Genomic DNA, 25074 nt, shown 5'->3' on the forward strand with positions numbered 1-25074 from the left:
GAAAAACATTACTGGGTATAAACGTATTTAGCATATTTATTGCATAGAAATGTGCGTGCATGTTAACAAGCATGTAATGTGATGATTTGCCTGAATTATAGATGAGGGGTTTTAACTTGTAACAACCCTCAACTTTACTGGAGTGCATGTTAATGTGTTCAGCTTCAGCCAGGGAAACCTTATTAGTGAAGTCTGATGTTTCCAGACTTCTCCTCTTAGTCCAGCCATCCATTGCTCATTTAATTTAATCTGGAGGAAGCAGATTTTCACTTGCGCCAAACAAAGCCATCCTTCTCAATTAGCACAAATCCTTCCCCTGCTTCCCATTCACTACACTTAATGCTGTGCTTTTCTACTTGTTGATCTATGCGGAAGTGTAGCTGTGCAGAGTGTTCGAGGATCGCTGCAGCATATGAGCCTGATGTCAATCTGTCTGGATGTCTTGTTTAGGTTTAAGCTCTGTGTTTGAAACAGAAGTGCTGCCAACGGCAACTGTGAAGTCGTGTTTATGTTTTACTCTATGGCTCAAGCACATGTATTTAAAAAGAAATATGCAACTTAATAAAAGCAGTACAAAGTGGCATAATGCTCTGAACAATTTAAATAATATTCTATTGAGTGAGGCATTTTATTCAAGCAAACATTACTATAGCATGACATTAGAATGCACTTTTAATAGTTGTGTAACAGCCTTAAACATTTACAATAGACAATCCTCCAGGACAGGTGGTCCTGACCAAGCTGAGCTCAAGATCTTTAGATGTGTTCCCTGTATATTGAGCTAAAGCTCCGGACAGGTTTCCCCAAGGAAGGATGGCTGAAGGATGGGTCAAATACCACCTACCGTAACAATGCATTGTGGCCATTATTTTGTAATGCTTACAATGTGATGTTTGGGCTTTTAGTATGGAGTCATTTGGATACATTTAACTGCAATGTAAAAACTGGAGAGGGACATAGATCTGCACTGTATACTCGTCAAATACTGTATGTGACATTTGACCCCAAGAACAGGCCATTTACAACTCTAAAACTGTATAACCCTAATGGTGGGCATTATGGCTTCACTCAGGGACTTCACTTTTGTCCATTTCTCAGGACATGTCCATTAAGTGGCAGCAGAGCAGCATTGCTGTGTGCTGGTATTGACCGGGCTGTATGTAAACTATAGACAAATTAATACATCTGAAACCTTTAAAAAGGACAAACGTATACATTGCCAGTTTGTGGGTCCGGAGATCTTGCAGGTAGTGAGTCAACGGGAAGACAGCCCTTTGTGCAGGATCTCATCTCTGCTGTTTGCAGATGATGTTGTCCTGATGGCTCCATCAAACCTGGACCTGCAGCATGCACATGAGTGTGAAGCAGCTGGGATGAAAATCAGCACCTCCAAGTCCAAGGCCATGGTTCTTGGCAGAAAAAAGTGGCTTTTCCTCTCCAGGTGAGTGGGGAGTCCTTGCCCTCGGGATCTTCTTCACGAGTGAGGGAAGGATGGAGCGTGACATTGACTGGCAGATCGGTGCAGCGGCTGCAGTGATGCAGTTGCTGTTTTATACAAGATACAAATGAGTTTCCTCTGCAGGGTGGCTGGGTGCTCCCTTAGGGTAGGGTGAGGAGCTCAATCAAATAGGAGGAGCTCAGAGTAGAGCTGCTGCTCTTCTTTGCCGAGAGGAGTCCGCTGAAGTGGCTCGTGCATCTGTCTTCTTGCATACCTGCTGGATACCTCCCAGGGGATGTGTTCTAGGCATGTACCACAGGGGCTGGCCTGGGAACGCCTCGGGATCCCCCCAGAGGAGCTAGAGGAAGTGTCTGGGGGAAATCTGAGAGTCCCTGCTGCTGCCCCCACGACCCAGTCCTTGATAAACAGAAGAAGATGGATGGATTGCACACAACAGTACATTACATATACACATACAAACAGAATTGTAACACAATGATTAAATTGTGTTGACAAAACTATGACAGTGTAATGTGCACCATTTGACATGGATATATGAAAGACTCTTTATTTAAGTACTGTAGGGTAAAAAGCTGCATGCTGTTATTTTGAGGAAGAAAAAAAGTTTGGCATTCAGTGTCTTGGAGAGCAACTGCTGATGGTCTCACCTTAACACAGCATTTAATTGAATACACTTGATGTGGAAATTAATGTTTGAAGAGTCAGGAGTGAAGAGCAGGGTGGAGCTGAAGTTAATGCTGCAGACTGAAGGACTGTCACGTCTCAAGTAAATCAAGTTTATAATTTTGAGTCATTAGTAAATGACAACAGGGCTATACAGTGTAATGTTCTGGCTTTGTGTGTCTCAAACAGGCCATGTCTTTACCATTTGTCCTGCTCACAACAATGTTATCCAAACGAAATATGCAGGTTCTTTCTCACATCTCTCATGTTTGTCCCAATCATGTCCAAATCTTTCCAAATGCCATGTCTTTGTTAATAATGGGGGGATTAACATGCGCCAATGTGTACACAATGACGCGCTCATGTCATCAGTGTCTGTGAAACCATGTGAATAATCTTTAATCATAATGAGTTCTGGCATATTTTATTAAACGTCCTTTTTCTGTGACCTTGTGTAAAGCGTAGAGTTGCTCTGGATTGAATAAGCGTCGCAGACTGGCAGAGGGAGGCGGGCAAAAAACGGTCCCCATCGCCACGCTGCGCGCAGGTGGGCGGGTGGAGGCTGATCTTCTCTGTGGGCGGGAGCAGCAACAGTCCAGAGTGAAAGTGAAGAAAAGAGTGAGGGAGTTCGCGGCGGTGGAGACACAACGCTGTGGCGGCGGTCGTGGCAGAGCGGGCACCGCGGAGGGGGCGAGGAGGCCGCCCCGGTGTGCGTCTTCATCCGCGCATGGACGACCACCTCAGCCTCCTTCAATCACCCGCGCAGAGCGTGCACAAACCCCGGGCTGACACCCTGGTGAACCCCGGGTACACAGACACGGAGGCAGAAGTGATGACCGTGGTGGCGTGTGACAACATGCTGGAGGACTCACTGGACCGTTACGAGCCGGACCACGAGTGCTGCGAGAGGGTGGTCATTAATATCTCCGGGTTACGCTTCGAGACGCAGCTCAAGACCCTCTCCCAGTTTCCCGAGACTCTGCTGGGTGACCCTAAGAAGAGGATGAGGTATTTTGACCCGCTGAGGAACGAATACTTCTTCGATCGGAACCGACCCAGCTTTGACGCCATCCTGTATTACTACCAGTCTGGAGGGCGCATCAGGAGACCCGTGAACGTGCCCATTGACATCTTCTCTGAGGAGATCCGCTTTTACGAGCTGGGCGAGGAGGCCATGGAGAAGTTCAGGGAGGATGAGGGCTTTATAAAAGAAGAAGAGCGGCCGTTGCCAGAGAATGACTTCCAGAGGCAGGTGTGGCTCCTCTTTGAATACCCGGAGAGCTCGGGGCCAGCTCGGGGCATCGCCATCGTGTCCGTCCTGGTCATTCTCATCTCCATAGTCATCTTCTGCTTGGAGACGCTGCCAGAGTTCAGAGACGAGCACAGGGACCCCATCGCCATCATGCCTGTCATCAACGGCACGCTCCCGTACTTTGTGAGCCCCTTTTCAGACCCGTTCTTCGTGGTCGAGACGCTCTGCATTATTTGGTTTTCTTTTGAACTCCTCGTGCGCTTCTTCGCCTGCCCGAGCAAAGCCACGTTTTCAAAGAACATCATGAACATCATCGACATCGTGGCAATCATACCCTACTTCATAACTTTGGGGACAGAGCTGGCGGAGAGGCAGGGGAACGGTCAGCAGGCCATGTCACTGGCCATCCTGCGCGTCATTAGGCTCGTCCGCGTGTTCCGGATCTTTAAACTCTCACGTCACTCAAAGGGGCTCCAGATCCTGGGTCAGACTCTGAAGGCCAGCATGCGCGAGCTGGGTCTGCTCATCTTCTTCTTGTTCATCGGTGTCATCCTCTTTTCCAGCGCCGTTTACTTCGCCGAAGCGGACGACCCGGCGTCGGGGTTCAGCAGCATCCCGGACGCGTTCTGGTGGGCGGTGGTTACCATGACAACGGTGGGATACGGGGACATGCACCCGGTCACGATCGGGGGCAAGATCGTGGGCTCGCTGTGCGCCATCGCCGGCGTGTTGACCATTGCGCTCCCAGTGCCCGTCATCGTCTCGAATTTCAATTACTTCTACCACCGCGAGACGGACGGGGAGGAGCAGGCGCAGTACCTGCACGTGGGCAGCTGCCAGCCGCTCGCGGACACCGAGGAGCTGAGGAAGACGCGCTCATCTTCCTCACTGAGCAAGAGCGAGTACATGGTCTTAGAGGAGCAGGGCATGAACACCGCGTTTAAACAGCAGCCCAACTTCCCCACCACAACGACCACCACCACCACCACCACCACCATCACTCAGAACAACTCACAAAACTGTGTGAATATTAACAAAAAGATCTTCACCGACGTGTAGCTTTTGTTGTCGTTGTTCAGCAAGTGGTGTCAGAACACGCGGTGGTCTTCACGCACCCGCGCGTGCAGCAGCAGCGCGTCTGAGAGAGAACAGACAGAGCGATTGTGCACAGGGATTTATTTATTTTTATTTAACAGTAATGACGTGTATTCATAGCCTAATTGTGCGTTGGCAGAACCGAGTTACAGGCCTGTAGTCTAAGAAATAGCATATTTTAGGAGGAAAAACCTGTTGTGTCCGATGTACATTGTCTCTAAACTAAAAGCTTTTTATCCGTGGCGATGTAAACAATGTCAACACTCGCGATGTAATCACATGCGCTGTGGTCAGTCTTATATTTAATAACCAGCCATGGAGTTCTGTGCGATGTCTTAAAACACAGTTCAGTGTTTATTATCTCGACTAGACTGTTCGGTGTTATGCCTTTATTGTGCGTCAAAGTCTAGTCCAAATGCTACTGTCGTTACACAAATAACCCCTCGATTTCAAATGTAGCGTGTTATGCATATTTCTTGACACAAATAGGCCTCTTCAGCGAGACACGTGTGAAAGAAAAGGGCGCGCTGATTATCAAAGATGGAGCGCCTCTGTTTGGATGCTCAAATGCCCGCTGGGTCTCCATGGTAACGTCTGAGTAACCCAGGTCGCCGTTGCTATAGCACCCGTTGTTACCACAGTAACCTTCTTGATGGCGAGGATGCTGTGTTAAAGAATGAAGATTTGAAAAGGAAAATCAGCCATCACCGTTAAAGGACGTTTTTCTATGTTTTACTATTACCATCTGCTTCCCCCGGGAATCATCATAGACGCAACGTGGAGAGGCGCGAGCGCGTGGGGAATTATGAATGGAAGTGGAGCGCGTTCTGAGAGCAGAACCCCGGACATCCACTAGAGGCCGCTCTACCTCCATGAAGCTGGTGAGCACTGTGTCATTCTGTCGTAAAGCTCGTGTTTATACTGAAAGCAACTGGTTTGTATTGTATTTTTCTTATCAAATTTTGCAGGCACGAGGATGTCCTTTCCAGACAGCCATGCTACCACTATATAGGCTTTAAATCAGTTTGAAATAGTTTTTATTAATCCTCACGGGGAAATTATTTTTGTCACACATCATATTCTATTCAACCATTTTGTGAATGATTTAAACAGAAAAACAAATGAAGGAATCATCACAACTGGATGAAGCAGATGTTGGCAGGGACTTTGGATAGGACATTTGACTGTAGACTGTGTTGCCACGTGTTTTTCCCCTTTTTGTTATGTGATTGTCTGATATTAGGAAGGGCACGAGCCCCCCACTGGTCAGATCTCCTACTAGTACAGCATATGGCTCATAGTCATCTGTCGTTGTGCCCTCTGTCTTTAGACTTACAGTGGTCAAATGAAGAACATTATAGTTTAAAACAACTTACCCGCTTTATGTCAATACATTCTGTCCTTTAGATTAACAACTAAATTACAGTTTAATGGTTTAATTTAATTTGATTTAAGAACCCAGTGTTACAATTTAAATCTTCAGTCCACGAAGATTTATGCCTAGATTTATGCAGTCTCGTCCCTGCCTGCGATTGCTTAATTGAAACAGGGCTGCTGCCGCAGGCGAGAGGGACATAAAAAAGGCGGGATAGGTAACCTATTAATCAAACAGATCTAATCACGTTTAGTGCACCGTGTCCTCCGTGGACATACGTGTGTGCGCGTGAGTGTGGTTATTACACCTCTGCGATGGTTCACTGATACTTAGGGCAAAGTGGGAGGGGCGGTTGTGTTCATCTGTAACTATTGCTTTCCCTTCTGACCCTTGACATCAGTTAAAATGGCAACAAAAGGTATCACTCCATTGGGAGCTAATTCTCCAGTGTAGGCTGGAGCAAATATTGACCATGATTTAAATATAGTTTAGGATCGAGGGGATAAATTAGTCTTCTGAGATTTCAAACGATAATTTATATTGTAAATATATTTGGAGTTTGGATTTGTAAACTCTAAAAAGGTAGAATGAAATAAATTGATAAAAGGTCAAAGACCAACATGGACTCTGAAATGTCATTTTCCTGCTGTGATTTGTTTCAGGCGTGAGCCGTTCTATTAAAGCTCCAGACCTCCAGGAATCTCAATGGGCCAACTGTATGGATCTCACTTTGGTAAATATAACTCACTTAAACATTGTAGAATGTGTGGAAATATTATACTGACTTGTGATGACCTCTTTCACTCAGGGATGCAGTGGTGGTGGTCTTCCACAAGACTCAAACTAAATTTGAAGTGAGTCCTTGTTTGTCCCGCACTTCAGTTCTGCTCAAGGTGAATCATGTCCTACAGATCTTCCCCTCTATGGCACGGCTCCAAAACAACATGGACATAAAACCTTTCCTTGTAGTTCTGCGGCGTCAGCAGTCACAATTGCCAAAAATAATACCTCTACAGTAATAATTTTAGCCATCGGCTTATGCAGCTTTTCTATGGACTGTTTGAAAGACACTTTTCATTGCAAGAGGAAGTATTTGTACCTGCTGTGTAATAATGTGGGATTCAAAATTTGGACAGTAACTTGCAAACTGTGTTTGCTTCAAATCAAAAGCTTAGGCCAACATTGATATATTGTGATACCAATGAAAGACTGTTAACCATATGCCTTTGTCATATATGTGCTCTGTGGTAAACTGCAGTCAAGTGTCTCCTCTCAATCTACGTATGACCTGAAGAACAATACAAATAAATGCAATTGACTTTGTATGTATTTATGTCACTGAAGGGCTTTCCTATGTCCCAGAGTGCACCTGAGTTTTTAGATGGGACAGGCCCTGTATGTCAGTATTTTTTCTGTGTAATTCTGTCCTCAACATGACCAGTCAAAGGAGACTTGTCATTTGTTCTGTAACTCAGCCATTGTGTGATGTCTTATTATTCACGGGGGGAAATCTAATCGAAAACAAACCAAGTAGCAGGTTAAGTGTATGATCTCATTTGACTATAAGTTGTACACAACCAATGTTTAACAGCAATAATCAGAATGTAGTAAAACAAATTCCCCAATTCCAGACTGCTCTCTGACCTGTTGAGTTGTGTCTGGGCTCTGTGGAAAACTTCATTTGGGCCTCTACTGCCTGTGGGGTAAATATTAACATTCTCAGTGAGGTTTACTGCTGCTCCGCTGTTGGCTGTGTATGTGTATCTGAGCTTTATTGCCCGGGTGACCCCACTGCTCACTTCATAACTCTGGCTGTTGTGTGGTCATATACATTACAAATGATAAAAGTGGAGTTGTAAAATGGCTTACAAAATTCAGTGACATTTGAAAATATGAAAACATATTGTTTGCAGGTGCTTTTAAAATACAATACTTGTAACTATACATTTTAAACAATGCATTACACATGGATGCAGAAATTGTGAAAGCAAGCATTTGAAAATATAATTCTAATTTGTATTAAGTATTAAATACATAAACAATCTACAATTCATAACACAACAAAACAGATGTTCTGGAAAATAAAAATTGTATTCAACACAATTGTATGCAGTTGCTTTCGAGATCACTGAAATACAGCACCTGTGATGTCACTACCATTTCCCGTCAGCCATTGAGCCATTTTGTTGCTATGGAAGGAATCTCTATAGCAACACAAGAGGGTTGTAGGAGGGGGAAAAGTATATGTCTTTACGCCACAACATCACGGTCACCTTCAGAAGGCAGGAGCGCAGGAGGAGGCAGGGATTCCGTATTAAGATGTGTGTGCTTTATGTCGTCTTGTCTGCACGTCACTGAGCGTTTAACTGTGTGCAACAGACAGATGGGTCTCACCACCATCCCGGGGAGAACAGGCCTCTGCTAGTATTGTTACTTCCATTTATAGACATAGAAGTATCAACAAGTACACAAGTCAAATTGCATACATTCATGCACGTAATAATTTGTATATTAATTTGGCATTCATTTAACACCAGATGACCTTCCACACAATTTTGGCACACAATTTAGTACACTGGCTTGTGCCCCCTTGTGGCTTTTTAGAATAAACACTACTATTCTCACTAATACTGCTATAACATGTATAAGCAAAACATTTAAAAGCATTCAGTATTAAGATAAATGGTCTTTTCAAGAATATCGCCTGGTTCAACTTATAGTCTGACACGTTTATCTGTAGTGGTTGTATTTCGTGTCTGCACCAGCAGGGACTCAGTCAACAGCCACTGGGAAAGCTGGTTGCCGTGGGTGATGATGCTGTTGCTAGAGGATCTTCAAAAATTGGATTACTCCTCAATGCTGATTGGCCGATCGGGAGGCAGTAGTCAAGGTGAATATCCTGACCTGTACATGATGTCCTGTTATTGATCAGCACATCTGGTACATCCACACAAACACTCACAAACACCACATCATTGGTAATTACAGATCTACTACAGATTTTAAAATATATACATCAACTGCAATCATGTAAGGTGGACGAACGTGTGTCTGATGTGTTTTCTCTTGCCATTTTGCACGTGTTGACATCCGTCCACACGCAGTATATCGGTTACTCTAAGTCCAAATAAGTTGTAGTGATGTTCCTCATGGTTCCAGGGGTGATCTGCTGCCATTCATCTGAATTGCTGCTGTCAAAACAAGTGCTCAGATGAAGAAGACTTGGTTAGCGGCGGCAGATGGAGAGATACTATAGCGGCGCACTGGGCTGGATGACTCATCACATTGTTGCGGTGACCTTTATCTCTATAGCACGATCCATTCCACCATGTTGTTGTGCACGGGTCGAACCACCTGGTGTAATGATGATATTTCTCTACTATTCAGATGCACTTTGTTTTCTCAATCTCACGCTGTCTTTTGTTGCTCTCAAGATCCGACAACTAGAAAATCCTCACTGAACACGTAATAAAGCGTGACTCCCAGACAAGAGCTGGTGTACATTACAGACAGCACTTAACAGCAGCATGTGCGTGGAGGGAAATGTGTATTTGCAACCAAGTCATGCAAGACAAAGAATAATATAAAATGTGAGATGAAGCGTTGCACGTCTGGCAGTATTGATAGTGTTACTTAACTTGCAAGGTTTGTCTTCACGGCCAAACCACACCTCTTGGACTGGTTCAGTTCAGTTATTGATTTTTCCCTTTTTCTTATTCTACGGCAGGGAAAACAACGGAAAGTAATGCCACCAATCAATCGTGGAGTAGCGCGCTCTGTGCTGTGTGACGTAAGGCTTTGATCGTGTGGAGTAATATCATCGTTATAATTCCGCATCCTATATTAAGGTAGAGCACTTACAGGGTCTCACAGGGCAGACTGAAGGGAAATGAGCTCAGACTTATGGTATATGGTGAAATGGGTTAAACACAGGTCAACATAATACTGTGTTTATGCTAATGTGACTGGAAAAAGAGATTTCGAACACTACTAAATGTATGTACGAATACAAATAAGACTAGATGAGAAGGATATGCTCACAAGTAGCAGAGTAAGGCCATATAGATCAGTCCTCCTTACTGTTTTAGCAAAAGAGGCTTTTTTTTTACTGTCCAAAAATAGAATACAGGCAGACTTTGAAAACGATTATCTGCGTAGTATTAGTTTCTGTCAGTGCTGTAACCTCACCAATGGCTCGTAATACAATGCATAAGAGCTTAAGAAGAACTTATTTTATGTATGAAGTAGCTTTTGCAGTGGTTCTCAAACTTTTTGCCTACAAGAATGTCTTTCTAACAAAGTACTGAGTCTATTCTAGGTCTAAATATGAGTTAATCAGGGTCTCAATTTGTAGTAGTGGCACAGTACATGGTTCTAATAAAGCAAATACCTAAAGAAGGAACATGAAATGGATAAAAGTGACTCTTAATTGACATTGTTCTTTTGCATTTGTCTATTCACCTTCCGCATCTCGAGCAGAGGTCGTCTAGGACACAGCTCCACCCTGCTGTCTCTGTCACAAGCTGCACCATACCCTTGTTTCTCCTTTGCCTCAGCCTTCCTTCCTCTCTCCCCTCCTTTAGCACACCTCGTGGTCTATTTGGAGAGAAAGGGTGGAGACAGTTGTGCGAGAGATGGATCTGCTGACTCACACACTGACAGTGAAAGAGAAAACAAGATCTAAGATTTTTAACTGAGCCACAAATATGTTTAAGAGATAATGGGTAAAACGCATTATCCTCCTTGTGTATATGGATTGTGTCTTTGGGAAAGGCATCATATAAGAAAAGGATAATGTGGAATTCATTTTTTGTTTATTTTGGTGATATACGCATATATAGTGATTATGCATTTCATGTGGTTGAATTGACATCGACATCCACAATGTCGATGATATTTCAGTCAGTTTGAAATGCACGCCACAGACCTACAGACCTATACGACAACTTTGCAACTATGAAGCCACAAGGTCAAAGCATTCTTGAGTTTCCCTTCACGGTTCCATCTGGTCTGTCTGGCTGAAAACAAAACAGAATCGATGCTCCCAACCTAGACAGAGTATGCCCAGCCTCAAGGTGAGCGTGGATATGAGGTACAGACGGTACTAAAAGGCCCCAAATGCCATTTCAGAAAGCATCCAAATGTAGCACGCCTCTGATTGTCACCAGAAATGACCCAGCCACATTTTTTCCTAGTCGTTAAAAAAGAAATATTCAATTTTTATAATGATGCACCTTTGACGTCGCTATATTACAACAAATTACAACAATAATAGTACTTTTGCCTGACTTTTACATCTATGACGACCCTAGAGAATGTTGAAATGTCTCTTTAACCCAGCCATACACACTACATTGTACGGCCCTTGAATCTGCCCATGTTAGCCGAGACCTAAAGCCTATTAAGTGCATTTTGATCCCAGTAGATGTTATATTCTACAGACTACTGGTATTATTGTGAAATGACAATGGGCAGCAGAAACAGTAGTTAGTCCTAACGCCTTAATTATTGTGTGTTTATTGCCGACTCCGCACTGGTCTCTGTTGAGTTATTTGATGTATTTCGTGTTTCTGCAGCAGTAGCCTCCATTTAATATGGGTCTGTGGCCGTTTACATTTACAGACCACAGGGTTTTAAGAGTTCCTGGACATTCATCAGCTTGCTTATGTAAAACTGTCAATACCTTCCCATCGAGACCTTCAACTTGAGTGCTCAGATGCCTGCCCCCCACCGCCACCCCACACATAAGAGAGAGGGGGTGCCACCATGTCATCATCTCCATCATTACTTTGACACTTTGATTGGAAGAGCATACTCGATGATGTTGAACCTGTCCTTGAGTAGAAGCAAGGCGAGTTAATCCAAGGCAATGGTGTTAGAAATTTACATCACTTTGTCCTTTGTGCTTTCCCGTGGGATGCTGCGGCATCATTGTTTCCTTCATGGTCATCTTTATGATTCGTATATTTATGATTCATTTCCATATGCTCCTCTATAAAGAAAACATCAAGGCAAACAAGGATCCAAACAACTAATATTTCACAAATGTTTAAGATGTGAAAGTGAATGACAAATTATTGTACAATGATTGTTATGACCTCTGACAGGCTTAAGGCTTGAGATTTGAAAATGGTTTGAAAAAAGTGGCCTTGTCATTAGTGACCAATTTCATTTAGTTGTATTTGTTGCAAATATGTTTTCTATATCATTGATGCTTTTGCTTTGATGGTAGAACTATAATGTTTAGGGCCTGTGTTCTGACAGTTGAAAAGAGACAATGATTAAAAATAACTCACAGTTTCAAAAATAGCTCTGACTCTGACCTAATTTATTTTGCAGTTGCTTGGTGATTATAGCAATCACTTGGAGTTTAAAACAGTTGGAACACTTTGTTTTCCTTGGTAGCCCACACGTCTTCGTGCCTGTCTCTGCCCGGCTGCCACACGTTGCCACTGCGTGGCGCTTCCCCTTTAATGTGTTGCGCGGAGGGCAGTGGTGGAGAGAGGCAGCGTGCGCTGAGAACGGGGCGAGGCGCACGAGCTTTTAGTATGCGCTGCGATGTCCAAATGCATCCAACACGCATCACTTTGACGAGAAATATGAGACGTGGAAAACCGGCACATCCGCAACAACCGGTCGTGATGAGATGTCACAGTCGCCGCATATATTGTGCTTAAAGGAGATTTGATGGAATGGACTCAACCTCAAGGCGCTTTTTAAAAGGACTAAGGATAGTACCAAGAGAAACAGGGTGAATTCCTGCATGCCAACATCTGAAATGAATCCTACTCTCCACTTAATGTTATGCTGCTTTGTTTAGTGCATGGAGTATTATGATCCACACAGAAGAGTATTGCTAATGGCTTGAGCATGTCTGGCATCTGCCACTTCAAACTAATTTACTTGACAATCAAGTATGACACTGCAGTGAATGTTTGCCCATCACAGTGCATGCTCCTGGTATCACATTGTGCTGTTGCCCCGATAGATTTCCGAGCTTAAGCGCCATCTGAAGACAGCTGTTTCATGCAATGGGCTGTGAACACACGCCTGCATTTGTTGCGCTTTATTGGTGCGTTCACATGGATTTTTCCAATCAAAAAGACATATTATTGAATGTAGGCTTAAAATGTTTTAGCCACAACAAACAGAAACACAAGCGTAATGTCCTGTTTGTGGATCAAACAGGTGATTTGATCGAAGCATGCCAGATGAAACCCTCAGCGCCTCCACTAACGCAACTTCCCATTCGTAATTATCTGCAGACATCATATCCTTGAATGGGAGAATACATTTTTAGGCTATTGCATGGGCATCACTGCGTATTCAAACGCTAAACAAACATCATCACCGCTTGAGCTGAAGCACACTTCGCTGCCTGCGCACCGACATGTCTGTGCCGTGCCCTGGCTCTTGGGGGGAGACTCCCGGATGCGTCTTCACCCTTCTTGTTCCCTCTCCCACTCCCACGCCGACGCGCCGCTGCAGAGCCGGATGGACCACGGGTGATGGGGTGGTACATGACTGTCAGAGAGGAGACGGTTTGATTGACACCACAGGGGCCCAGATCTGCAGCATCACTGGCGCGTTAGGCGAAGGAGGATTGTAAACATGCTTCTCAAGTTTCAGTAGCCATAGGTAGGATTTATTTGGACTTCACTAACAAATACAACATTTGACCGGTCACCCCAAGTCCCTCATGAGTAAATAGGGAACTGCATGCATCAGCCAAACTTTAAATTAGACCAGAACCTCGGTTTGTTTACATAAATTTGACCCATCAGATGAAAGACCATTGTTATTGTGTTAGATAATCTTAGTTAATTAATTAATTAATTGATTATTAATTAATTAGGCTATTTGTTCACCAAATAGCTAAATCTCCCTCTCCCTCTCTCTCTCTCGCTCTCGCGCTCTCTCTCTCTCTCTCTCTCTCTCTCTCTCTCTCTCTCTCTCTCTCTCTCTCTCTCTCTCTCTATATATATATATATATATATATATATATATATATATATATATATATATATATATATATATATATATCCTTGCCGAATAGTTGTACAGACAAAAGTGGAATTCCTTGCACAGAATGTGCAGCACTCAGTATGAAATAGGATTTGTTAGGAGTAATTGCTGTGAGTTGATACAGTGTTACTGGAGCATATCGATCTACAGCGTAGAGAGGAAGAGAGAGAGAGAGCGCTTATAACAGAACATACACAACAGACACAATGGAGCCTAAGATAAAAAGGTTCAACCCCCTTAAGCCTAAGTCTGCCCCACCGCTCAGTTAGGAGAAGGATAAAATGTGCTTAATAGCCTATATCTATATGAATGGCATTAAAATTGTGGTATTTTTTTCTCACAGCTCAAAAATCTTCTCCCAGTGGATCACGTTTCTGGACCATCCATCTGGCCTTGTGGCCACCACCCCGTGTGAAAGCTGCAGGCCCCTTTCGAAATGACTGTTGCCACAAGTGACCCCACGGATGAGGCCGCCGCTCACCCGGGTCAACCGCTGGACCAGTATGACCCGGAGACGGACCATGAGTGCTGCGAGAGGGTGGTCATTAATATCTCCGGGTTACGCTTTGAGACGCAGCTCAAGACCCTCTCCCAGTTTCCAGAGACTCTGCTGGGTGACCCTAAGAAGAGGATGAGGTACTTTGACCCGCTGAGGAACGAATACTTCTTTGATCGGAACCGACCCAGCTTTGACGCCATCCTGTATTACTACCAGTCTGGAGGGCGGCTTCGTCGGCCAGTCAATGTTACCCTAGACATATTTTCAGAGGAGATCCGTTTCTACGAGCTGGGTGAGGAGGCCATGGAGATCTTCAGAGAAGATGAAGGCTTTATAAAAGAAGAAGAGCGGCCGTTACCAGAGAATGAGTTTCAGAGACAGGTGTGGCTCCTTTTTGAATACCCGGAGAGCTCGGGGCCAGCTCGTATTATTGCTATAATTTCAGTCATGGTCATTCTCATTTCTATTGTCAGTTTTTGTTTAGAGACATTGCCAGTTTTCAGAAAAGAAGAAGAGGAGATGTATACCTACTACCCAGCAACGTCAAACACCACATCCGTTTATTACACGTCCAATTATTTCACAGACCCTTTCTTTATTGTTGAAACACTCTGTATCATTTGGTTTTCATTTGAATTTCTGGTGAGGTTCTTTGCTTGTCCCAGCAAAGCTGGTTTTTTCGGCAACATCATGAACATTATTGACATTGTTGCCATTATCCCTTACTTTATAACCCTTGGTACAGAGCTGGCAGAGAGGCCAGAGGACCGAGAAGCGGGACAGCAAGCCATGTCTTTGGCAATCCTCCGCGTTATTCGTCTTGTTCGAGTGTTTCGGATCTTTAAACTGTCCCGTCACTCCAAAGGGCTTCAAATCCTTGGTCAGACTCTTAAGGCCTCTATGCGTGAGCTGGGCCTCCTCATCTTCTTCCTGTTCATTGGGGTGATCCTCTTCTCCAGTGCAGTGTACTTTGCGGAAGCGGACGAGCCACAGTCTCAGTTCAGCAGCATCCCTGAGGCATTCTGGTGGGCAGTAGTGTCCATGACCACTGTGGGATATGGAGACATGGTCCCCACCACCATCGGAGGGAAAATCGTGGGCTCTCTTTGTGCCATTGCTGGTGTGTTGACAATTGCTCTGCCTGTACCTGTCATCGTATCCAACTTCAACTACTTCTATCACAGGGAGACCGAGGGAGAGGAACAGGCGCAGTACTTGAACATTCCCAGTGTGCCTAAGGCCAGCTCAGCAGATGACCTGAAGAAAAGTGGGCGCAGCGGTAGTGGATCTACTCTAAGTAAGTCGGACTACGTGGAAATCCAGGAGGCAGTGAACCACAGTACCGAGGACTTCAGGCCTGAGAGCATGAAGACAGGGAACTGCACACTAACCAACACTAACTATGTCAACATCACAAAGATGCGCACAGATGTATAAAGTCAGCTGCCTTACAGGAGATAAGCTGGGTCCACTGGGACCCTAAGTATACAAGTGTGACAGCCTGTGTATGGCACACACAGTATATGGTAGCCCAGAGCTGAGGCCTGAGGTTAACCACATTCTCTAGTATGGTTAGTATGGTCTTCATGGCCCTGCCAGGCCCCGACTGGAGTGCAAAGAACTGCCGTTTTATTAGAGACAATATTGATGTCCGCATGATGTTACTCTTAATTGTGTAACTGTAGTCATCCTGCCTCGCAGTAGCCATATAGTAGCTCAAACAGTAATTATCTACTAACCTAACATATAGGGACCACTAGTTGCTGCCTTCTGCTCAAGCTGCCCCTTCATTTTATTTGAGAATTATTGATAAGTGCTGGAACATTTCAAAAATCTAGTTTTAGAATAAGAAAGTATACGAAGATCAATCAGTTTAATTTCTGTCACTCCCTCTATCAAGGCCTTGCACAAAAGGAGTCCAGACAAATGAGACGGGATCACAGCTGTTAATGAGAGGAACCGCTCTGAAAGAGTAAGCTGACGCTGTGTGGGAGCTGCATGGGGCCCAGCGCTCGCACTGGATGATCTGATTCTAAACATAATGAATTTGGACATGTAGAGGACAAAATAGAAAATATATGTCATAAATACTTTTAATTGGTGTTAGATTTTTTTGGATTAAAAAAAGAAAGAAAGAAAAAACAACAACAACTTGTTTACATAATGATGTGTACATTCATTCTTATGTTCTGTGTATCATTTTATATGCGAGTGCCTATTTAAAATTTCTTATTTTCCCATAACATCTTCCTAGCTCTGTCCTGTAAACATTACTCTTTGAAAAAAAAACGATACGATATATAAGCACTTCTGAACATTTCTGCTCAAAATTGGCGTCTCTTAAAAGCTATTATCCTTATTTGGGTTTTATACAAATGTGCTGCCACTGGCATATCTTACTATAAAATTATGTTTACATATGTAGTCTTATGCTTGCATCATTCCATTTTTACATTGGTATTTTCAAGAGTTGTGGTGCATGAGCTAAATGTCCTTCATCAGCTTTTAAATGATAGCGTTGTATTGCTGCATGTTAACTATTCATTGTAGCATGCACTGAAAAATGCATAACAATCTAAAGTATATATTCATATTACAAAAGCCAAATGCAATAGCCTCTATGACAGTCCCATGTTCAATATACTATATCCAACCCCTGCTAAATTTACAGTCATTACAAACGTTTGCACTCCTCTCTTCACTGATGTCAGATCAGAAGCACAACAGCATTACTGCCTGTGAGTCCAGTGCGTTCAATCCTGTCTACAGTGTTTCCTATTCATCTCTGTGTCTATACAAGGCAGGAGCCGATGGGATTAATGGCAATAGAGAGCTTTTAGAGGCACTTAGAGCTCTGCTCTTTGAGACATGTTGTAAGACACTGATACTGGGTCAGAACAACCTGATGCTCTTGGTTGTTGCAGTTCACAACCGGGAGTAAATGTTTTGCTTAGAGGCTCTGATTTTCTGAGTAGCTGAAGCCGTTTGTTTTGAAAATGGCAACCATACTGATGCTACTGAGATTGCTGAAATGAAGTAACGCAACTCTGACAAACACTGCCCGCGTTCCTCTCTCTTTCTATTCAGATATGTGTGCTAATTCAACTGCCACGGTGCACAGCACTTAACTGTACTACATTAGTTAGATAGTTAATTCATTTGAGACAGGGACAGTGCACAATATATATCAACGTTATCAGGAGAGATGCTTTGTACCAGGTTGTAGCTCAAGCTCATTTCCACCTGTAGTCCCTGGGCAGCTGATGTTATTAAGTCCCACTGAAGGGTGGAGTTAGTGGTAGAGGAAACCGGAGCAGCCGGAGGAAACCTACACAGACACGGGGAGAACATGCAAACTCCACACAGAAAGGCCCTATATTGCTATGAACCACTGCGCTACTGTGTGGACAGCTATGTTTGACACCTTTGTGCTCCTTATCAAGACCAAATGTCTTCTTTCACACTAAACTTAACCTATAACCTTACATAATCATTGTCGGATATACAGCTGTAGAAGCCACTGTATGGGACACATGTAGCCAAGCACTAGATAGTAAACTGACTGTGTGTTAAATACCTAAAGCTTCTGATTCAAAACTATGCTTCTGCAATGCCACGTCCCTCTATACCTGGGAATGAAAGTGTTTGCTTGTCAAAATAACCCATGAATAAAAGCTGCATTGCTTGTGAAATATTGTCTATGTTTGATAATGCTACTGGGTCAACCTTTTTTTTTCTTCTTTTTTTAACTGAAAGGAATGTTTGTCTCTTTGTAATTAATTTCATGATCTGAATGTTATCTTGAAGCACTTTAAGTCATATAGTACACGTGCTGGGACTAAAACATCGAATTATATTTACTGTGTCTTTAATAGCTACATATACCAGGCACAAAGCTTCAGTATAAAATGTATTAATCAGCTGCATTGTGTTTGGAACAGTTACTATGGGTGTGTGAATAGTCTCAGCTCTAGTGTCTGTGTCACTCAAAGTGGTTTCAAGTATCTAAGCCATGTTTTGTATCATCTCAACCAAACTGAACATTCTCAAACGACCACAAACTCAAATGTGAATAAAATGCCCCCAAACTTGTATGTAAATATGTAGATAGTGTTAAATAGCTTGTTTTTGTTTCAGTCTTTTTCGAGCGGTTCTATGATTGTTAATTCCATTTAGTGAATAAATTGGCCTGAGCACCACTATGACAGCCCTCTAATGCTGGTGCTTTCACATCCATTATAGAGGCAGAGTTGAATTGCCCATCGACCTTCACCTCCTCAGTGGATCGGTGCCCTGCTCCTCTCACTAAGTGAACCTTATGCTCATTGTGGTTTACTCAGAAAGCAAAGTGCTTTATTTATAAAAGCTTTGACAATGAAAGTGAAGATGAAAGACGCAGTTGAGGGTAATGGTATTTCAAACATTTAGCAGGATTCCAATTTTGTGTTTGAGGAGTGAACTGAATGAACTGCACAAAATGTTAATCTGTTATCAGCACATCATTGTTACCAAAGATTACCAAGATATCTCCAAATGGCCTTGTTTAAAGTAAAATGATCGAATGCTTAATTAATTGTTAAAAGTTAATTGAATTGATCTCGATACAGTAACAACCTACAGCTGCACTCTCATTTTATGGGTTGTCATTTTGATGGAGTGAGGATTTGTACTTGTATGTTTCAGGCTGTAAGAGTCTAAGTGAATACCTCTTGTGTAGGTAGCACTAGGGAGCTGATTTATATCCTAATACACAGCCCAGTTAATGGCCTGTCCAATGGAGCCTTCTTTATAGCATAGTTACAATAGGGGTTCTGTCTGTGTCTTACCATGGTCTACAACCAGTGAATGTGTGCGGGTGTGGAGGAGGGGAGGCTTTTGGATTCCCCCTATATTAGCCTGTGCTATTTTTAGCACTCTGCAGGTTTCCTTTGTGGAAATGGGGACTGCCTCCTCCTTGCTCTCAATTGATGTGCAAGCAAAACATTGTTTTGAGTGTGTGGGTAAACTGCCACAATGAAAATCACTCCAAAAATAGTGCCCTGGCAGGTAGAGAATTAGCTGTTTGGATGAGGGAGAGGAGGAAAATATCAGGAAAATGTTAAAGACAAGATGATGTTTGAGAAAATAAGGAGACCACAGGGGAGCACCAGCTGTCAATGCATTGAATGAACATAATGGATTTATGGGTTCGGCCTACGTTCTGTCCCTCTCCATCACAGAACACTTATATACACAGTGCTCACATGAGCTTAAATAAGGCACAGGAATAAATGGAGAGACTGATTGGATGAAAGTGGATTTTTTAAAATAGTGAGATGGACCACTATAAAGACTTAAATCTGCAGCATACATTTAACGCCATTTGAATATGATGCATTTTGAATTAAGAAACAATGAAGCATATTTAAAATACAATTTGTGACAAGGTTATCTAACATTATTACAAATTTGCACTAATCGTTAAGTAATGTTTTTCTTTTAATTAATCATTTATGTTGCACGTGTAGCTACAGACAAACTGAATATAAATACAAATGTTACCACTGGTTTACCATTTAACCTACATCACAGGAGTCCATGTTCATCTAGAGCAAAACATTTTACAAAATACTGCAAAAAAAGTTCCTCGATGACATTCTGTTAATTCTTTGAGAATGATCTGGGAGGCTAAAGGTGGCTTATGTGCCCACAATGCAAAGTGTCTTTACTGCCCCCTAAAGGCTCTTAAAATAACTGCAATTATCCATTATCCAGTATGTGTAAAACTTGGGCCACATATTCCACATAAACTGAACTCACTCAAAAGTAAATTAAAATGTTCTTTAAAAAGTGTCAAGAACAGCTTGTTTAAAGTTGAACTTGTACTTGAAGCTCCCCTCATTTTGACTTTAATGTTCATATTACATTCACGTGATGTAAGAGAATATTGTTAGCCAATATCTTTTTTACTTTTCTTCTCCTCTGTCATAGGCAGCCGATTCCTTTCTTGGTTTTTGGGTCCCGAAATATCCACCCACGTTAATTATTCATCAACTCATCCTTTTCTACTGTACCCATCTATTTTTAACTTAATGCTCCACCGGGGTGAATATAGCCTCTGTGATAAATTAATGTTGTACTAAAACCCTCTTCTATAGGCAAATAATATATTGCACATGGATTTACTATAAATGAATCAATTTAGACCCAAATGTAGGCCTTTTAAAAAAATCTGTGATCCATATTTTTACTTCTTGGGGAATCCAGAGTGAATTAGATAATAATTGTGTGCATCTTCTCCTAATCTGGATCTTTTCTATCTGGATTAAGGTAAATTAAAACGTTACTGCACTAGGGGACTAACCACGTTTCACCAGCAGAGGGAGCCCTGCTTCCACTTATTCCCCTCAGAGCGGACAGAGTCCAGACGGTGGAAGCTTTTCGTCTTGTGCAAGGTCAAAAGTTCATTGGAGATGCTCGCATGACTTTTACAATGTGCGCGGGCCACATGTTTATTGATTGGGCCAGCGTGTGTATTTAGGGAGGTATTGACTAGAAACAGCATGTTTAACATGGTAGAAAGGTAAAGGTAATCATCTGGACAATGTTTATGAAATAGAGACGTTTCAACATACATTCAGAATTCCTTTCAATCATCTGAAGGTTGGACAAAGTTCTTAAATACGTTTGCAATAAACTGCGGCAAACCTTATTTTGTCTCGTGCCTCTCTCTCTTACCTCCCATAACCATAATAACTTCCCACATACTTTATAGCCTATGAAGGAGCCCGCATGGGCCCTCGGCGCCTGGCCACAGCCGCTCAGTTCCATGTGTGTTGTTGCCATGAACACAAGTCATTTTAGATGATACAATCCTATTCTAATCTCCCTCCTCTCCCCTCCCTCTCACGGCCCCTCTCTGTCAGAGTGCACAGCTACAGAACACCATGAGGACGCAAGGATTTCTGCGTGTGGAGAATTGGCCAAATTAATCGTAGCCATGTTGTCGGTGTTATATCACGGTCACATCTGGCCCTTTGTGACTGATTGGCCGGAGCCCTTCCTCCGCCGTGACTGTTGTCTGTGCGGAGCTGAGGACAGGGCGCGCGCAGTGGAGAGTCCGTCCAGTGCGCACCGGACACCATGACCACAGTGCATCCCAAAGGACAAAGTTTATGTAGTGTGATGTAGTAACGCTACGTCTGAGAAGGTAAGGTACTCTGTAACTTTTCATTTTACCACTTTACATTTGAACAACTGTTGTGCCTAAATCCTTGCTTAAATTCTTTATAAAGGAACGCAACAAAGTAGAAGTAATCTTGTTTTGCACTGCCAAGCAAGTGGCTCAGTACAATACATGCAGTGTCTGTTATTGTCACCATATAAAAGGTTTGTGTGAGCAGGTTGTATATTTAAGCCACTGAAAGCCATTCTAAGGTGTCAGAAAGTCTGTTACATGAGCCTCTCTTTTAAAAACAGGTTCACACAAGAGTATCAGGTGGTCTTTTTTGTGCAGGCGCTCCTGTTTACTCATCTCCACTGAACATTAGTGATATGGAATAAAGCCACAACAGATGCCCATTCTGGCCTCGTCTGATCTGTGCTTCTATTCTGTGGTATGAGAGCTTTAATCTGCTTCTATTCACCTTATTCCGGAAGCCCGTCCTGGCACCGCCATACCACGTAATCCTGCTCCCAGTTGTATTGGTTAACATGGCAGACGGTTTGTTGGATAATTTATTTAAATCAATCTACTTTATAGCAAGTTTTAGCGGCGATACTTTTCCCATGTTCTCCATTTAAATTAACGGAGTTCTCTGGACCGGAAGCGCGATTATAACGGAATTGGCGGTACGCAGGAAAAAGAGGAAAAGTGGGCGGGGCGGGAAAAGGTCTATAGTTGGAATGCTTGTTGTGCTTTGTGCGTGAATTAGACTAGTGATACTGGACCTTTAAGTGCTTCTATTCTAGCAGTGATGATCCCTATACTAAAACCTATTGATGCATGTAATCCACCTTGTAGTGGGAAAAGTAGGCTACAAATTTGACATAAACAAGTGTCAAAATGGAAATATAATATATAACTACCAAGAAGATTTGGGACAAAGTAAAATGACAGAAAATGAAATAACTACATTTTGATCAAATGTCACGGCAACTGCTCCGTAAAGTTCAGTGACATCAACACAATTAAATAAAGTTCCCAACTTAAGACTAATCATCACTCAAGTATAATAATAATACAATTTATTTATATAGCACTTTTCAAGGCACTATAAGACGCTTTACAAAATATCAATAAAACAGTCAATAGTATGAGTTCAAACAGAAACAGTATTTACAATTGAAGTACATTTATCTAATAGTCAAAATAGAGAATCTGATTTGTGTTCAGATGGTATCAGAATGTGTCCTTGTGTGCTCCTGTTGTAGATATTGCTGTATATAGAGTGTATACGTGTATTTATCAGCATATGAGGCAGTTGTCAAAAGGCCAAAGGAGGATTTGGGCCCCAGCTGCTGTAAACAGGGATTTGGCCCGCAGTGCACACACAGTCAACAACATATTTGAACATCTCTCAGATACAAATCTCAAGATCAGCATATGGCCAACTACTCTCAACGAAAATATTCAAATATGCCACCCCTAAAAAGAGCCGCTCTGTACCGAATGTGTCTATAATCTACAAATATTATGATTTTGTGAGAAAGATTTAAATCAAAGACCAGGGAAACATCTTAATCATGAATATTTTGATAATTTAAATGAGGTCTGATACGGTGCGACTCTCTGAAAATCTGGACAAAAGCATTGTCACTGGTCTTCAAGCAGTTGTTTTAGGTTGGGAGTCCCTCTGTGCATCATTCATGAGTGTGACAGAAAAAAACATGAGGTGAGTTTACAAAGCTAAAGCTTAAGGATGAGCGGAAGTGTGTCACCTAATTAGTGAAATAGAGTATGACAACCATATGAAATGGTTAATTAATGAGCAGGACATAGTGGTCTGCACATGAGACATATTTAAGGATGGAGGACAAAGATGTGAGATATTACCTCCACAGCAATGTGAAACATGCTAATACTAGAGGGAAACAGTGGCAAATTAATACGTTTTAATATGGTGAATACATTTATCATAGTGGACCATTTTTAAGTAAGAATACATGTACAATTTTCTGTTCAGACCATTACACCTGTTGCTATTTTAGTCAATATGTCAATGTCAACATGTAATATCAATAGCTGAACACTGTGTCATTTATCTTTGTCAAAATTTGAATGATGGATTCTATATCCAATAGAGAAAATCAGTGTGTAAGATGACCTTGCATCCCTTTAAACAGGACTGTGCATTGTTGCGTGTTGATACAGTTGTATGAAAGAGATTAGGGAGATCAGCCTTCTGGCTCTGGACATCTTAATGATCCGTTTTATTTCCACGACTTAAAAATGCACAGATGTTAAGTTTCCTGTATAGATACATCACTCATTGATATATCTATACATTTCTACAAAATGTATTAAATATAGTTGGTGTGAATATATAAACACATTTTCATAGTCTGCAACAAAGGATTGTCTGGTGCTTAGTGCAGATGTGGAGGAACATCTGCTCATGTTTGTCGACATGTGGAGATGTCACAGCGGTGAGCTGGTCAAAAGGGCAGTTAGATCTTTTCTCATTGGTTTGGTTGGTTCTAACCCTGTATAAACGGAGAGGGTTGTGACATTCAAAGAGCATTGGATTTACTGTGACGACACCAGAACAGAAACTCTGGAGGAGACGGTCTGTAGCTGGTCCAGGGAAAAACACGCTTTTGTTTGATATTGTATGTGCAGACATGTATGGTCTAATTAATGGAAATGTTTCAATGATGACACAAAACAACCAAATGCTGTTGTATGTTTTTAAGCTTTGAAAGTGGCACAGAATTTCAAAAAATAGAAGTGTCCTCTTAAAATTGGACACTTCTATTTTTGCTTGGTTTTCTGTTTGTTTGCGTCCATAGGGCTAACTCCTGATTATTAATAGTGTCACAGCAGAAGGGGCCTGTGTGTGAGGACCCCTGGACTTCTGTATGGACTAGAATTCCTCACAGTTATCAAATAGTAAAAGTATTACAAGCTTTAATTTACATGGCTAGTTTCACTACAACCAAATAAGAAAGGCATTACTATTTCAGTCAGTAAAATCTAGACTTTTTACCCTTAAATCATTAAATTAATTGTTATGGATTCTCAAGGCAAATAATACTTGCACAAGCTTATGCTGAGTGTGTCTTTAGCCTTGGCCGCAGATTATCTCTGACCTCGGCGACCGGCCGCACTTGGAAACACTTGGGGAACTTTGACGGATTAAGTTTCTCTTTTTGCCACCTCCAAGGTTGAGAGGATTTTCCGTCACTTCGTCCACTACAGCTTTGATTCTGATTAATGTTGTTGAACTACACTATATTTGTCAAAGGCCTTTGTATGTTATATGGCCTAAGAACAAGAAGCCCCATTATTCACTTGTCTTGTTGAACACGGTAATGGAGTTGTTTAACATGAATCTTTGATTGTAAATAAGTCCGATATGGTGATGGGCCGTGTCTGTGCAGTGAGTCAGGCGTGAACATCTAATGGGGATCTTATCACACTGTTCTGGCCGATGGAGCGTGACAGATCTTGTATTGTCCATTTAATTGGATATACTTGAATAGGCTTAGCTCAATGCAGATGTTAA

General features: G+C 42.4%; 2 protein-coding genes and 1 long non-coding RNA gene across 4 annotated transcripts; all 3 read left to right on the top strand.

Annotated features, from left to right (window-relative positions):
* Positions 1–2745: 2745 nt before the first annotated feature.
* LOC140363347 (potassium voltage-gated channel subfamily A member 3) lies at positions 2746–4497 on the top strand. The gene has a single exon (XM_072449854.1). It carries the CDS (start codon positions 2850–2852, stop codon positions 4431–4433), a length of 1584 nt encoding a protein of 527 aa, XP_072305955.1. The 5' UTR covers positions 2746–2849; the 3' UTR covers positions 4434–4497.
* Positions 4498–4973: 476 nt separating this feature from the next.
* LOC140362472 (uncharacterized) lies at positions 4974–7474 on the top strand. The gene is made up of 3 exons (XR_011927099.1): positions 4974–5350; positions 6507–6577; positions 6653–7474. It is a non-coding gene; the product is annotated as an uncharacterized lncRNA (long non-coding RNA).
* Positions 7475–12325: 4851 nt separating this feature from the next.
* On the top strand, positions 12326–16471 carry kcna2b (potassium voltage-gated channel, shaker-related subfamily, member 2b). Of its 2 annotated transcripts, XM_072449859.1 has the most exons (3): positions 12326–12595; positions 13333–13482; positions 14213–16471. In XM_072449859.1, the coding sequence occupies exon 3, from the start codon at positions 14306–14308 to the stop codon at positions 15803–15805; it is 1500 nt and encodes a 499-aa protein (XP_072305960.1). In that variant the 5' UTR covers positions 12326–12595; positions 13333–13482; positions 14213–14305; the 3' UTR covers positions 15806–16471. The 2 variants fall into 2 exon arrangements, with proteins under 2 accessions (XP_072305960.1, XP_072305961.1); XM_072449860.1 differs by lacking the exon at positions 13333–13482.
* The last annotated feature ends 8603 nt before the right edge of the window (positions 16472–25074 follow it).

The sequence above is a fragment of the Eucyclogobius newberryi genome, unplaced genomic scaffold, assembly GCF_026437365.1.
Source record: "Eucyclogobius newberryi isolate DKJ021-1_F unplaced genomic scaffold, fEucNew1.0.hap1 SCAF_17, whole genome shotgun sequence".
NCBI classification, from domain to species: Eukaryota; Metazoa; Chordata; class Actinopteri; order Gobiiformes; family Gobiidae; genus Eucyclogobius; species Eucyclogobius newberryi.